Below are 15,442 nucleotides of genomic sequence, written 5' to 3' on the forward strand. Positions count from 1 at the left end.
GTTAAGCCTCGTTTGATTATTTTATTTATGACATTCAGATATGGCGTTAACATAAATGATTGGTTAAAGTCTTCGTGAGCGAGATAGGCTGTCATTTCTCTTTATTAGCTGAAGGTAGTGAAAGTGATGGGGGAAATTCCCCAGTTTGTTCATATAAGATTCCGGGGCATGAACACATCACCGACCAATAGGGCTTTTCATTCACAGTCATTTGTTTCGAGCTTCTATCATCATCATCATTCTCTTTGCCTTATCCCTATGCGGGGTCGGCTTCCCTAATTGCATTTCTCCACACAATTCTGTCTTGGGTCATATCAATGTTAATCCCCTTTACCAACATGTCCTGCCTTATCGCCTCCCCCCAGGTCTTCTTTGGTCTTCCTCTCCTACTTCTTCCAGGAATCTGCACTTCAGCTATTCTTCGTATTGGGTGATTAACGTCTCGACGTTGAACATGACCAAACCATCTTAACCTATGCTCTCTCATTTTGGCATCAATTGGTGCCACACCTAGACTTCCCCTAATATACTCATTTCTAATTTTATCCTTCTTTGTCACTCCACTCATCCATCTAAGCATTCTCATTTCCGCCACATGCATTCGTTGTTCCTCTTTCTTTTTCACTGCCCAACATTCAGTTCCGTACATCATAGCCGGTCTTATGGCTGTTTTATAGAATTTTCCCTTCAGCTTCATTGGAATTTTTCTGTCACACAACACACCACTCGCTTCTTTCCACTTCATCCATCCAGCCCTAATTCTACTGCATGCATCTCCATATATTTCTCCATTACTCTGTAGTACCGATCCTAGGTACTTAAAACTATTGCTTTTCACAATCATTTCACCATCCAAAGATACCATTTTATTTGTAGTAGCTCCATCTTTAAATGAACATTCCAAATACTCTGTTTTTGTCCTACTAAGTTTTAAACCTTTTTCCTCCAGAGCTTGTCTCCACTGTTCCAGTTTTTGTTCTAGGTCTCTTTCACTATTTCCTACTAACACGACATCATCAGCATACATTAAGCACCATGGAATGTTACCCTGTAGTTTCGTTGTTATCTGGTCCACAACTAATGAGAATAAATACGGACTAAGCACAGAACCTTGGTGCAATCCTACTTTCACATGAAATTTATCAGTCTCTCCCACACCTGTCCTAACACTAGTCGTTACTCCCTCATACATATCCCTCACAATCTTTACATATTCACCAGGGACTCCTTTCTTATTGAGTGCCCACCACAGAATCTCTCGAGGAACTCTATCATATGCTTTCTCAAGATCAATGAATACCATATGAGCGTTTGTTTCTTTACTCCTGTATTTTTCCATCAATTGCCTTATAATGAAAATTGCATCTGTTGTTGATCTACCCTGCATAAAGCCAAATTGATTCTCGGATATTTCGGTCTCTTCACGTATCCGTCTGTCAATTACTCTTTCCCATATTTTCATGGTGTGGCTAAGCAGTTTTATAGCCCTGTAGTTTGTACATTGTTGTATATCTCCCTTGTTTTTGTAAACAGGTACCAGCATACTGCTTCTCCATTCGTCTGGCATTTGTCCGACTTCCATAATTCTATTAAATAGACCTGCTAGCCACCTTGTTCCTGTCTCTCCCAATGCTCTCCATACTTCCCCAGGAATATCATCTGGTCCTACCGCTTTTCCTTTCTTTATTTTTTGAAGCGCTTGAGCCACTTCCTCGTTGGTTATTTTGGTGACCATTGCTGCTACTGTCTCCGTTGGCTCTACAGGCTGTCTGTCAAATTCTTCATTTAATAAGCTGTCAAAGTACTTTCTCCATCTCTTTTTGACTTCCCTTTCGTGAACTAGTATTTTATTATTTTCATCTCGGATACATCTAATCTGATTAAAATCTTTTGCTTTCTTTGCTCTCTGTTTGGCTATTTTATATATCTTCGTTTCGCCTTCCCTGGTATCAAGTTGATCGTATAGGTTTGAATACGCTTCTGCTTTGGCTTTTGCTACTGCTACTTTCGCTTCCTTTTTCGCCACCATATAGTTTTGAAGATCTATGTCGGATCTGGTTTCTTGCCACTTTTTATATAATATTCTCTTCTCTTTTATTTTTCCTTGTACTTCGTTTGACCACCACCAAGTCTCTTTATGCTCAAACTTTTTTCCTGACGTTTTCCCAAGTATTTCAATAGCAGTCTCTCTAATACTACTGGCCATTTTTCTCCAAATTGTATTAGGGCTTCCTTTCACGTTCCAACATATTTTTTCTACTATTCTTCTCCTGAATAGACCTTCTTTCTCATCTTTCAGCAGCCACCACTTGATTTTTTGTGGTCCTCTCCGATATTTTTGTTTAGTTTCGCTTTTTACTTCGATGTCCAGAAGAAGCAGCTTATGTTGTTGGCTTACTGTCTCACTCACTATTACCTTGCAGTCCTTACATTCACGTATGTCTTCTTTCCTTATCATGAAGTAGTCTATTTGGGATTGATGTTGTCCACTTTTGTAGGTAATAAGTTGAGTTTCTCTCTTTTTAAAGAATGTGTTAACAATCGCCATATCCAATGCTGTTGCTAATTCAAGCATGTCATCTCCAGCTTCATTTCTAGTTCCAAAGCCTAATCCCCCATGTATTGTTTCATATCCTGTCTTGGTTTGGCCCACATGTGCATTGAAATCACCTCCTATTATAACTTTCTCCTCTGCTGGAATATCACTCAGTACGTCTCCTAATTGATCATAGAAAGCTCTTCTTTCATTCTCACCCAGACCTGTTTGGGGAGCATACACACACACAACATTCAATACCTCTTTATCAATTACAAATTTCACTGACATCATATTCACTGACTTTCGAGCTTCTATCATATGTCATATAATCCGTGCATATTAATATTATACACAGATTATACAACATATGACAGAAGCTCGAAACAAATGACAATCGATGAAAAGCCCTATATAAACCGACCATATATATAAAATAACCTGAACGACAACGAACAACGAACGAACGAACACGAACACTGAACACAGATAGCGCAGGATTTGTCAAAAGTCATGTTCCACCAATCACAATGCCGACATCAGCGCCTCTGACAAAATGGAAGGAAAATAAATACGATAACATTTTTAGAGTGCGCGGGGCATGATAGAATGCTTGTAAAAATACTTTTTTTTTAATTAATGTTAAGTGACGTACATTCATCTATTGTATAACTTAACTTTGGCAACACAATTTGAAACACAGTATATAAAGGACTTAAGAAAAAAGCGAGTTACACAATATGCCGCTTATTTTGGAGAACCACCCAAATGCATAATCTAATAAATAAAAAAAGTAATTTTTAAAGAATAAAGAGAAGAATGGCCAGACTAGAACTGAAACGTCAATAAATATGTAATCTTAATTAATTATAATAATTCTTGTAGTTTATTCTCAGAAAAATTATTGACGTTTACTTTCATATATGCAACACAGATTTCATATAGTAATTTGGGTTGCCTATAACAAAATGTCTGAACTGTCATTGAAAAATTAGGTTAGGTTTAAGTTTAAGATCCAAGTCCAATGCCAAATTTGCTAAAGATAAAATTGGAATACTTTTATTATATGTGAAGATTTGAAATTTACAGAAATTTAATTGCATTATATAACCAATTTTTGAAAAGGGTGAGTAATGAATGGGAATATCTGTGAATGCCTTTGACTTACATAATATATTAACCAGATGTCTTTTGAAAATCAGAGAATAGCAGTATTATATGGTTCCCAAACTGGAAACGCTCAGGATTTAGCCGAAAGGATATGGAGAGAGTCCAAGAGATTTTATTTTAAAGGCTCCGTGAAGGCTTTAGATGACTATGATGTACTTCATCTTATCCAGGAGACTTGTGTTATCTTTGTATGTGCAACTACTGGTCAAGGTGAAGAACCAGATAATATGAAGTCATTTTGGAGATTTTTATTAAGAAAAAACCTACCTCCAGACATTCTATGTAGACTCAAGTATGTATCTTCTAATTCAGGTATTTTATTATATACCTATATAGTGGCTAAGACATCTCTGTGGGGGTAGCGCCACCTTTACAGGCTCTCTAGATTCACCTTTTTCGAGGTGGATCAGTCCTCCATCTTCTCGTTTTTAAACATCATTACATATTCGGTTCCAGCTCCTTCTCTCTCTTGCACTTTCTACTGCATTTCTGATTCCCATGTCCTCTAGATCCCGCTTCACCTCATCCAGCCATTTGGACCTCGGTCTTCCTCTTCTTCTCCTTCCGGCCGGATTCCACTTTGTTGCTGAGTTTATTATCGCTTTTTTCCCTGCTCTCCATACATGCCCAAGCCATCTCAATCTTTGTCTCTGCATTCTCCTTACTATAGCTTGCCCCTTTAATTCCTCATTTATTTCATTATTTCTTCTACTGTATTCACCTTCTGCTGTTTTTCTTGGTCCTAATATTGCTTGAATTATTTTTCTCTCGGTTCTTCTTAAATTTTCTTCATCTGTCTTGGTCATTGTCATTACTTTTGCTCCATACATTAATGTTGGTCTAATTAATGTTTCATAGAGCCTTAATTTAGTTGTTTTTGTTAATATTTTGCTTTTTTTCATTTTTTTGTTGGCTTGTAATGCTCTAATTATTGCCAATGTTTTCTCTTTTATTTCATTTTCTCTTGTTCCGTCACTTGACAGCATGTGTTCCTTTGTTCATTTTTCTGGTAATATATTCTATTGCCAGGCTGAATAATGTGGATAAACTATCACCCTGCCTCACCCCTTTGTTTATTTCGAACTCTTCTGTTTCCCCTATTTGAGTATTTTCATACTCACTCTGGTATGGCCATTGTCATTTTTATAAGTTTTATTAATTTAAGCGGTACCTGTAGCATTTTTAATATTTGCAATAATTGGTTTCTTTTGATTTTTGATAGAATCAAAAGCTTGTCTAAAATCTACGAAAAGTATTTCCAAGTATATTTTAAATTCGCCTTGTCCATTATTTGCTTTAGTATGTATACTGCATCTATTGTGGATTTTCCTTTCCTGAATCCATATTGATATTGACTGATTTTATGGTCCTTTGCTTCCTGCAATTTTCTTTGTATTGTGGTTGACAACACATTATATAATGTACTCGGTAATCTTATGCCCCTGTAATTTTGACATTCTTGTTGATTTCCCTTTTTTTATATCTTTATGATTTGCCATGTTTCCCATTCTTTTGGAATTTTTTCTTCTTTCCAGATGTTTACTATCAGTTTGTGTATTTCTCTATGCAACGGTTCCCGTACCACCAACGATATGCAAAGGTATCTTATTAGCGTTTCCAAAGTCGTTTTTGATTTATCATTATTTATTTGTGAAACTATTAGATTTTTCTCTAAAAGAAGAACCATTCCAACTAATATGTGTTTTTAGGTTTGGTGTATTTGGTTTAGGAGATTCAAGTTATGCAAAATACAATTTCACAGCAAAGAGACTTTATAAGAGGTTACTACAATTGGGAGCCAATCCTCTCGTACCTTTAGGACTAGGAGATGACCAGCATGATTTAGGATATGATGCTGCAGCTGATCCTTGGATAGAAAATCTCTGGAGTAGCATTTTAAGGTTTCATCCGCTACCTGTGGGCATAGAACCTTTATCAAAACAGTATAAGATTGAACCTAGGTTAGTATATTATTTTACTCTGATATTGTCATATAAAATTTACTAAATTACTTTATTTTCCATATAGTTGTGACAGCAAACTAATAGAGTCATTAATATTCATCTCAGCAGGGTAATATTGATGAAAATGTGTAATTAAATAAACAAGGGATCATTCCATAAAACAAAATCATTCCATAAAATAATAGGGAATAGGGATAGTGTGCTAGTCCATTTAAAAGGTTATTCAATTCTCTATTCACTAATATAAACATTACAATAATTATTTATACACGTTGTCCAAGAAAAAAATATTTTAATTAAATTAATTGACACAAAAAGAAGAATGTATGTAATTTATTTAATTCAAAATACATTCTACTGCTATCACAAAACAGAAAAAAATGTTTTTTGATAAATAAACATTGCTTTTCGATTAATTTCAATGTCCAAGCTGCCACCCATCTGCCTCTTGGTAGGTTGAATATTGAATTTAAGCGAAAAACAATATTTATTTGTCAAATAAACATTTTTCTCTGTTTTCTGTCAGTAGTAGAATGTATTTTGAGTTAAATAAATTGCATTCATTCTTCTTTTTGTGTCAATTAATTTAATTAAAATATTTTTTCTTGGACACCCTGTATAAATAATTACGGTAATGTTTATATTAGTGAATAGAGAATTGAATAACCTATTCTATTCCCTATTTAAAAATAAGGGGTGGGGAAGATGAAGGGAGGGGGTTGACAAATGACAAATGTATGTACCGTAAAAATGTGTCCCCCTTAGATCAAAAATTGACCTGTTTCTTCATTTCTTTAAAGTCCAATAAATACTACCAAATATCGAGGTGGCCTGTTTTTTTTTGTATAAACAAGGAATCATTTTATAAAACAAGTAGATCCCTTGTTTATGGAATTTCACAACAACGACAATAGCACCCCGCTCAGATGAATATTAATGACTCTAGTTTGTCAGACTCTACCTGAATACTGTTTTATTGCTGTTAGTTAAAATTTTTGACATTAAAGATTTTTCTCATTATTTTACCTAGTTTATGTTTACCATGTTAATAAATTAACTAATAAATATAGCACATGCTCTTTCTCGATTTATTCTAAGAACATGGCAATACTGCCTAACACTAAAATTCGTTAGATTTGTAGCTGTCTTCACAGACCTTTAATCTAAATGTTGTCCCTATTATGAATTCCTTGTGTTACTAACAGTCCAATAGAAGGAACTCATAATCTAAGGCTTGCTCGATTTACATGTTTTTTTTTTGGCTTGTTACAATAATTTTATGTATGTATGTTCTTTTTTTTTTTGTAGATGGAATGTTGTTAGTCATTTTAGTACAATTAAAGAAGAATCACGTAGGCCACACTCTATTTATTCCTACATAAGAAAACCATCAGATTTTGTTGCTACAGTGATAGAAAATTCGAGATTAACATCATCTGACCATTTCCAGGTATAGTTCTTTGTTATTGTTGTGACTGATACTTTCATCTTAACAATAAAATCAAACTATTGTAAATGACACAAACTTTGCACCACCACCAACATATAATTTCAAAAAAGTAACTATATTCAACTGCATTATCTGATATACAACACTAATTGGCAAGAATGTATCAATTCAAATTCAAATAACCCAGAAATATGTGTCAATCAATTTTATAATACTCTTTATCATATACTAGATCAATGTATTCCACATAAGAAGGTAAGCCAATCAAGGAAATATCCTTTTTGGTATTCAAAAGAATTAATTAAAAAAATTAAATTAAAAAATAAATTTTTTAAGAAAACAAAAAAAGATAACACATATTTACAAAAGTTTTATGAAGTTAGGAAAGATGTTAAAAAACTTATTAAAAAATGTTATAGAGAATATATTCAAAATATTGATGGTAATATTAATAATAGTCATAAAGAGTTTTGGCAATACCTAAAAGGGAAAAGATCAAATTCAACACTTGCATATAAATATAAACATGAAGATGAATGTTACGAATCTGAAAGTGATATAGCAAATGCGTTTGCACATTATTTTGAATCTATACATTCTAACACTAATTTAATAATAACAGACTCCTACAAGGAATATGGACTTGAACAATTATGTGTTGATTGTATAACTCTAGAAGAAATCAATATTATGCAATTAAGTCTTTAAAAAGTAGTGCAGCTATAGGTGTGGATGGGATTCCTTCTTACCTGTTTAAGGCATATTGAGAAGTTCTGTTACATCCCCTACAAATCATATTTAATAAATGTTTAGAGACAAGCACGTTTCCGGATGCGCTTAAGGCAGGTAGAATAACTCCTATCCACAAATCTGGAAATACGAGTTTAATATCAAATCATCGTCCTATAACAGTATTGCCTTCTCTTTCAAAAATCTTGGAAAAAATTATGTACAATAGACTGTATACTCATGTTTCAAAAACTTTAATGGAAGAACAACATGGTTTCATAAACAAAAAATCAACTCAAACAAATCTGTGCATTTTCAGTCACCATATTGCTTCGTCCATAAATAATTCTCAAGTTGATGTTATCTTTACTGATTTAGCAAAAGCCTTTGATAGAGTAAATCCTTCAGTACTATTAAAAAACTGAGGTCATATGCAGTTTCTGACAAGCTTATAAAATTTTTTGAATCTTACCTTACCAACCGTACTAATGTAGTCAAATTTGGGAACTGCTACTCAGACAGTTGTATAACCAGGTCAGGTGTACCGCAAGGTTCCATCCTTGGGCCTTTACTTTTTGTTATGTTCATAAATGACATCACCGATTATATAAAATTTGCCAGGTTTCTTCTATTTGCAGACGATTTGAAATTATTTCTTACAATAAAGAACGAACATGACTGTATTAATTTACAACAAGATATTCAAGGTATATCCACATTCTGTAAAAATAATGATTTGAACTTAAATGAGTCAAAATGTAAACTATTGACTTTTTCTAGAAAGCGAGAAATCATAAGAACAGATTATTTTATTAACGAAGTAAAACTTGAAAGGTTAACAAAAATCAGAGATCTAGGAGTGTTATTCACTAGCACTTCTCCTTTAATGAGCACATTGTCAAACTAACTAATGATTGCTATAGACAGTTAGGCTTTATCCTAAGATCCAGTAAAGAATTTTATTTTGACACTACAATTAAGCTTTTTAATGCATATGTGAGGTCAAAACTCGAATATTGTTGTACCATATGGAGTCCCTCCACCATATCACATGGTGATATGATAGAGAGGATTCAGAAGAAATTTTTGAGGTCTTTATATGTGAGGAAATTTGGGATTTATCCTTTTAAGGTTTCGTATAACTTGCAGAGAATGCTTTTTGACACTGTGTTATTGAGCGAAAGACGTAGAAATGCCCAAATCATTTTCATATTTAATATAGTTTATCAAATCATAGATTCTCTTACGATTCTTTCATTTATAAATTTTAATGTACCAGACCAAAGACTTAGATGTAGACACACTTTATTTAAAATACAGTAGAACCCCGCAAATCCGAACCCCGCAAATCCGAACTTTCGGCAAATCCGAACCAACGGAAAGTGAAAAAAATTCTAAAAATTCAAAATAAAAATTTATAACATACATACATAATCGGTTGCCTCTTTTACCATTAGGTGTCGAGGATTCCTCCTTTATATAATACTCTCTGCAAATTTACGCCACTTCTTCCTATCTGCTGCTAAAACTTTTGCTTCTTGCCACGATGTTCCTCTTTTCTTGAGTATTTCGTTTACACTAGTGTTCCAGCTTTTCCTTGGTCTGCCCCTCCTGCTTTTACCCACTGCTTTGGCCTCCCATGTCATTTTCACTTGTCTCTCACCACTCATTCTTATCATGTGTCCAGCCCATTTTAACTTCTTTTCTTCAACTTTTTCGTTGAGCGATTTTACCTGTAATTCATGTCTTATATCTTCGTTTCTTCTTTTGTCTAATCTTCTTGCTCCCACCACTTTTCTTAAGTATCTCATTTCTGTAGCTTGTAATCTTTTTCTTTGTCTGTCATTAAGTACCCAGTTTTCTGCCCCATATATTGTAATTGGCATATATACAGTTTTATATACTGTCATTTTGGTTTTCCTCGATATTTCTTTTTTGTTTAGGAAATTTTTATACAGTGAATAATAAGTTCTCGTAGCCAATTTTATTCTGTTTCCAATTTCATGTTTATTATATGTACAGAGAACCAGAAAATTTACTTACTTACTTACTTAGTCCTAAGCCTTTCTACCTTTAGGTGTAAGGCTGGTGGAGTTGAGTTTGGCATTGTAGTCTCCATGCTTTCCGATCTTGCGCTAGGTTTCTTGCACTTTCCAATGTCAATCCCTTCTTCTCGACTTCTTTCCTGATTTCATCTACCCACATAACTCTTGGTCTCCCTCTTTTGTTTTTCCCCTGCACTCTCGTTTCGAACACTCGTTTTGTTAGCCTCTCGTTCGACATTCTACACACGTGCCCGAACCATCTAAGTTGTCCTTCTACTATTTTTTCATTGATTGGTTCTAGTTTTAGGTTTTGTCTAATTGTTTCGTTTCGTATTTTGTCTGTCCTTTTTCTGTTTGCTATTTTCCTCAGGAACCTCATTTCCATAGCATTGACTCTGGATTTTTGTCTCCCCGTCAATGTCCATGTCTCGCTGCTATACATGATTGTTGGTCTAACTACTGATTTAACGACTGCCGTTTTTACTTTTTCCGGTATCCCTTTTTTCCCAAAAAATGTTGTTTTCATAGTGTTAAATAAGCTTCCTGTTCGTCCCATTCTCTCGTTTATTTCCATGTCTTGTTTACCATTTGATTCGATTATTACTCCTAGGTATTTAAAATATTCCACTTGCTCTAGTTGTTTCCCGTCTAATTCTATTGCGTGTGTCTTCCTCGTATTTGAAATTATCATTGTTTTTGTTTTCTCTGTATTAATTTTCATATTTATGTTTGATAGTTCTTCTTCTAGGATTTCAAGATTGTTCTGTAAGTCTTCTCTGTTTTCTGCTATCAATACCATGTCGTCTGCAAATAGTAGCTCCGATAGTTGAGTCTGTTTCATTTGCCAGTATCCTAATGTTAGTTTTCTCATTCTTCTCTTGGCTTTCTTTATCGCTTCATCCAGTACCACTGAGAATAGCAGTGGACTCAGCACGCATCCCTGTTTGACGCCTTGACTTGTAGAAAATTCTCTGGATTCCTCGTTATTGGTTCTTACTGTATTTGTATTATTTTTGTACATATCCTTTATTACTTCTATTATGTGTCTGTCGACTCCCCTTTCTGTTAGTGTCTTCCAAACGTCCTTTCTTCGGATTCTGTCAAACGCCTTTTCCAGGTCAATGAAGCACATATGTATCTCTCTATTTTTCTTGATTACCTTCTCACTTACTTGTCTTAATGTGAATATTAGGTCTTGCGTGCTTCTGTCCTTCCTGAATCCACACTGTGTGTCTTCCATAGTTGTTTCTATTTGTGTTTTTATTCTTGTCTCTAGTATTCTTGCTAATACCTTCCCAGGGATACTTGATATGGTGATACCTCGGTAATTATTACAGTTTCTCTTGTCTCCCTTTTTGTGTATTGGTAATATAATGTCTTTCTTCCAGTCCTTTGGTAATTCTGCTCTATTTATGATATCATTCATTAGTTCTTTCATGCTATCCATTCCCTCTGTCCCCATGAATTTTATCATTTCCGGGGTGATATGATCCTTGCCTGGTGCTTTGCCCAGTTTTACTCTTTCTATTGCTTTCTCTAATTCCTCTCTTGTTATGGATTCCACTTGTTGTTCTTCATTCCTTTCTTGTATCTCCCCTATGTTGTCCTTGTCTACATGAGTTAGCTCTTTGAAATGTTCTCTCCATCTTTCCATTATTTGTTTTTCTTCTGTTAGTACGTTTCCATTCTTGTCTTTTATATTCGGCATCGTGTGCTCTTTCTTTTGTCTGAGTTGTTTTAATGCGCCGTAGAAGAGTTTTTGGTTTTCCCTATAATTTTTTGTCATTTTTTGTCCAAATATCTCCCATGACCTTTCCTTTCCTGCTTTCACCGCTATTTTAACCTCTTTCCTTTTTTCTTTATATGCTTCGTAATCTTCCGGGTGTTTTGTGCTTAGGTATCTTTTCCATTTGTCTTTTTTGTTCTTTATTTTCTCTCGTATTTCTTCCGTCCACCATTCTGTTCTCCTCATGTTAGTGTTTGCTATTTTTGCTTTCCCGCAAGTTTCCTCAGCTGCTTTGATTATGCTGGTTTTTAGATATTCCCATTTTTTTTCTATATTTGTATTTTTTGCCCTACCTTTCAAAGTATTATCTAATTTTTCTTGGAATTTCTTCTTATATATTTCCTCTTTTAATTTGTAACTTTTTATTTTTTCATTTACTACCTTTCTTCTCTTTTCTTCTTTTTCCTCTGTTGTTCTCATTCTCATTATTACTAGATGGTGGTCACTGCCAATCTCCGAGCCTCTTTTCACTTTCGTATCCTGTACTCTTTTCCATTTGTTGCTGCTTACCAAAAAGTAATCTATGATTGATTTTTCGTTTCTGCTGTCTTGTACTCTCGTGTATTTGTGTACTTCTTTATGTTTAAATTTTGTATTTGTTATAACTAGTTTATTCTCCATACATATTTCTATTATTCTTTCACCATTTCTGTTTAGCATTTCTTCTCCTTCTTTTCCCATGCACTCCTCTATTCCGCTGTTGTTGTTTCCGACTCTACCGTTTAGATCTCCCATTACAATTATGTTTTCTTCCCCATTATCAATTTGCATTTGGAGCTCCTCGAAAAATTTATCTTTCTCTTCCTTTCTTGCATCTTCATTTACTCCGTAGGCTGTTATTATTGTCCATATTTCTTCGTCCATCAGTTTAATTTTCACCGATAATATTCTCTGGTTAACATATGTTTCTTCTATAACGTGTTGTAGTCTATTCGGTGCAATTATTATCCCGACTCCTTCTTTTGCTCTCTCTTTTGTATCCGCTCCTACCCAAAGTAACCAATATCCTTTGTGTATTTTCTTAAGACCTTTTCCTTTCATCTTCGTTTCTGTTATTCCTAGTATTTCTATTTTTTGTCTTATCATATCTTCTACCAGTTCTTCCTCTTTTCCATTGATGCTTCTCACATTCCATGTTCCCATTTTTATCTCTCCTTTTTTCTGCAATCTAGCTTTCCCCTTTTTCCTATTTTTATCCTTGTTTACCTTTGCATCATCTTTTTCCCTATCGCTTTTCCCATTCATTGCCTTGGTTGTCATTGTTGTGGGTCCGGTCTCATTATTTTCTTTTAGTTTTTTGAAGTCCCTTCCCCGATATTTCTGTGAGTTAGTATAAGTTTCTCTTTATTATGGTCCCATTTCCACTCCTTTCCATTAATCTCCAGTTTCATATATCCTATCTTCGTAGTATTACCTTTGTCTTTTTCTTCTTTTGCCATTTTCCTAATTTTTGCTTGTATTTCCCTTTCCTTTCTTGTTAAATCTGATTCTATATACACCTTTTGTCCCTGTAGATTTTTCAGTTTTCCTTTGTTTTTTAGTACACTCATCTTATCCGTTAGGTTTTCCATTTCTGCTACAAAGATTTGGTCGCCGATCTTCACCGCTCCTCTCAGTCTGACCTCTAATTTCAGATGTTTAATTTATGTTTAATGTCTAATTTCAGAAAATTTAACAATGTAAAATTAATAGGAATTTGGACATTTGAAATTTATTAAAAATAATATAAATTATTATAAATTATTATTTATAAAAAAATAAATAAATACACATAGTACATACTTATAAAAACTTAAACACAATCAATAAAGGAATGTGCATAATACGCATTTCCCATGGTATACTATGAACGAAAACATTGAAAAAGATAAGAAACATGAGAAACATAGTGTAATCAATATCCAGATTACAAATTAAATGAATCATTTACATGGCCGAATTCCCATGTCCGTGACGAAACAAAACTACTGGTGTTAGTGATTTAATATTTCAGTGATCTAAATATTTTTCAGCTTTAGAATATTGGAGGCATAAACGCGCGGATAAAGTTTCATAAAGGGATCGGTGGCAGACCATATTATCTTTTAAAAATCATCTTCCTTAGCTTCTTAGGCTAACTTTCGGATAATCCGAACTTTTCGGAATCCGAACAGGCTGTCCCCCCCAATTAGTTCGGATTTGCGGGGTTCTACTGTAACTCCAGAATATGCAAACTCCCCCATGGCAAACTGCTTAATGTCAATGAACGATTTTATCCTGAGTGAAGACCTTGACCAATATAATATGAAAAAGAGTACTATGCTACATAAACTGTGATACCCTTATTTATTGTTTTAACGTGTATTTGTTTTATTGTATTGTATAAATTATTGTATGTTCTTATTGCCTTGTATTGACCAACTGTGTATTTATAATTGGCATCATTGCTGTAAATGTGCAGTATAAATAAATAAATATATAAATATTCCTTTAGTTTATTCTACATTGATATGAAATAATCATTTATTTGTTTGTATTCATGTATTAAAATAGGAACAAGAGAGGCGTTATTTGCTTTTAATGTGTTAGCTCAAAGATGCATGAATATGATTGTGGATGTGCATGTTTGTTACGTTGATTTTGAGAAAGCATTTGACAAAGTAGGGCATGACATGAAAAATTAGTCCAAATTCTTAAGACAAAAAACATAAACAAAAGGGACTTACGAATAATAACAAACCTTTACTGGAATCAAAGAGCATAAATTGTAATAGATAACGAACCCAGTCCAGAAATTGAAATCAGGAGAAGAATTAGGCAAGGACCAGGGATGTATTATGTCTCCATTACTCTTTAATGTATATAATGAAGCCATTTTTGAAGAAGCATTACTATCTCAAAGTGAAGGAATAATAATTAACAGAAGATCTATTAACAACATAAGATAATATGCAGATGATACCATGATTATTGCAAGATTTGCTGAACAACTACAATTACTACTAAACAAAACAAACATTTTCTGTGAAGAATATGGACTAAAAATGAATATAAAAAAAGAATGTGTGTACTTTGTACGCACGTAAGAAGTTATACTTCTATTATATGATTTCTACGAAATCAATATACTTTAAACAGTTTATTTATATTTAATTTAACTGTTAAACTAATTTTAATACTTACTACTTTTCAAAAATGTTTATTAAAACAATACCAAAAATTAAAAGAATAACACACACACAACCACATTGAAAAATGCCACAAAGAAATGATTTCTGAACAATAATTGTTCCAAAAATTTTAACTAAATACGTATTTTGCGAAAAAATTATATAATAATATACTGACAATCATAAAATGTATAAAAAAAATAGTAACTTGCATTGGGGATCGAACCCGCATCCCGTCGATCCCGCCGATCGAAAATCGAAGTGCATTCCCATTGCGCCAACTTCGCCTGTCTGTCATGTGGGAATATACACCAACTGAACGTTTACACCATAAACTTTTTGACAGTAGTTGTTTATTACTTATATGAATTTAATCAAATCAGTTTGATTTTTGTGGAATAACAATATATTAGGTGAATATCGGTAGAAATGTTGATGGTAATCAAATTATGTATATCAAAGCATTACATACTATTTTGGTAAATTCATTTTAAATTTTCAAAATAGGTAGGTAGCTATGTAATTTTTTATTAGGATACTGAAACATTTACAATTATTACGTACCTGTCGCTTTTAAAAAACTATTTAAAAAGTCACTACAAATATAAACTTG

At 33.6% G+C, this 15,442-nt stretch overlaps 1 protein-coding gene across 3 annotated transcripts in view; it reads left to right on the forward strand.

Annotated features, from left to right (window-relative positions):
* The first annotated feature begins 3,503 nt into the window (after positions 1–3,503).
* LOC114325191 (NADPH-dependent diflavin oxidoreductase 1) overlaps positions 3,504–15,442 on the forward strand; it is a 30,350-nt gene continuing 18,411 nt past the window's right edge. Inside the window, exons 1-4 of one of the 3 annotated variants that reach the window (XM_028273199.2) lie at positions 3,504–3,662; positions 3,739–3,998; positions 5,416–5,667; positions 6,979–7,120. In XM_028273199.2, the coding sequence (XP_028129000.1) occupies positions 3,934–3,998; positions 5,416–5,667; positions 6,979–7,120 (459 nt within the window). In that variant the 5' untranslated portion in view covers positions 3,504–3,662; positions 3,739–3,933. Of the gene's footprint in view, positions 3,999–5,415; positions 5,668–6,978; positions 7,121–15,442 lie in introns of all 3 variants that reach the window. The other 2 variants (XM_028273192.1, XM_028273187.2) reach the window with 2 other exon arrangements.

The sequence above is a fragment of the Diabrotica virgifera genome, chromosome 4, assembly GCF_917563875.1.
Source record: "Diabrotica virgifera virgifera chromosome 4, PGI_DIABVI_V3a".
Taxonomy (NCBI): Eukaryota; Metazoa; Arthropoda; class Insecta; order Coleoptera; family Chrysomelidae; genus Diabrotica; species Diabrotica virgifera.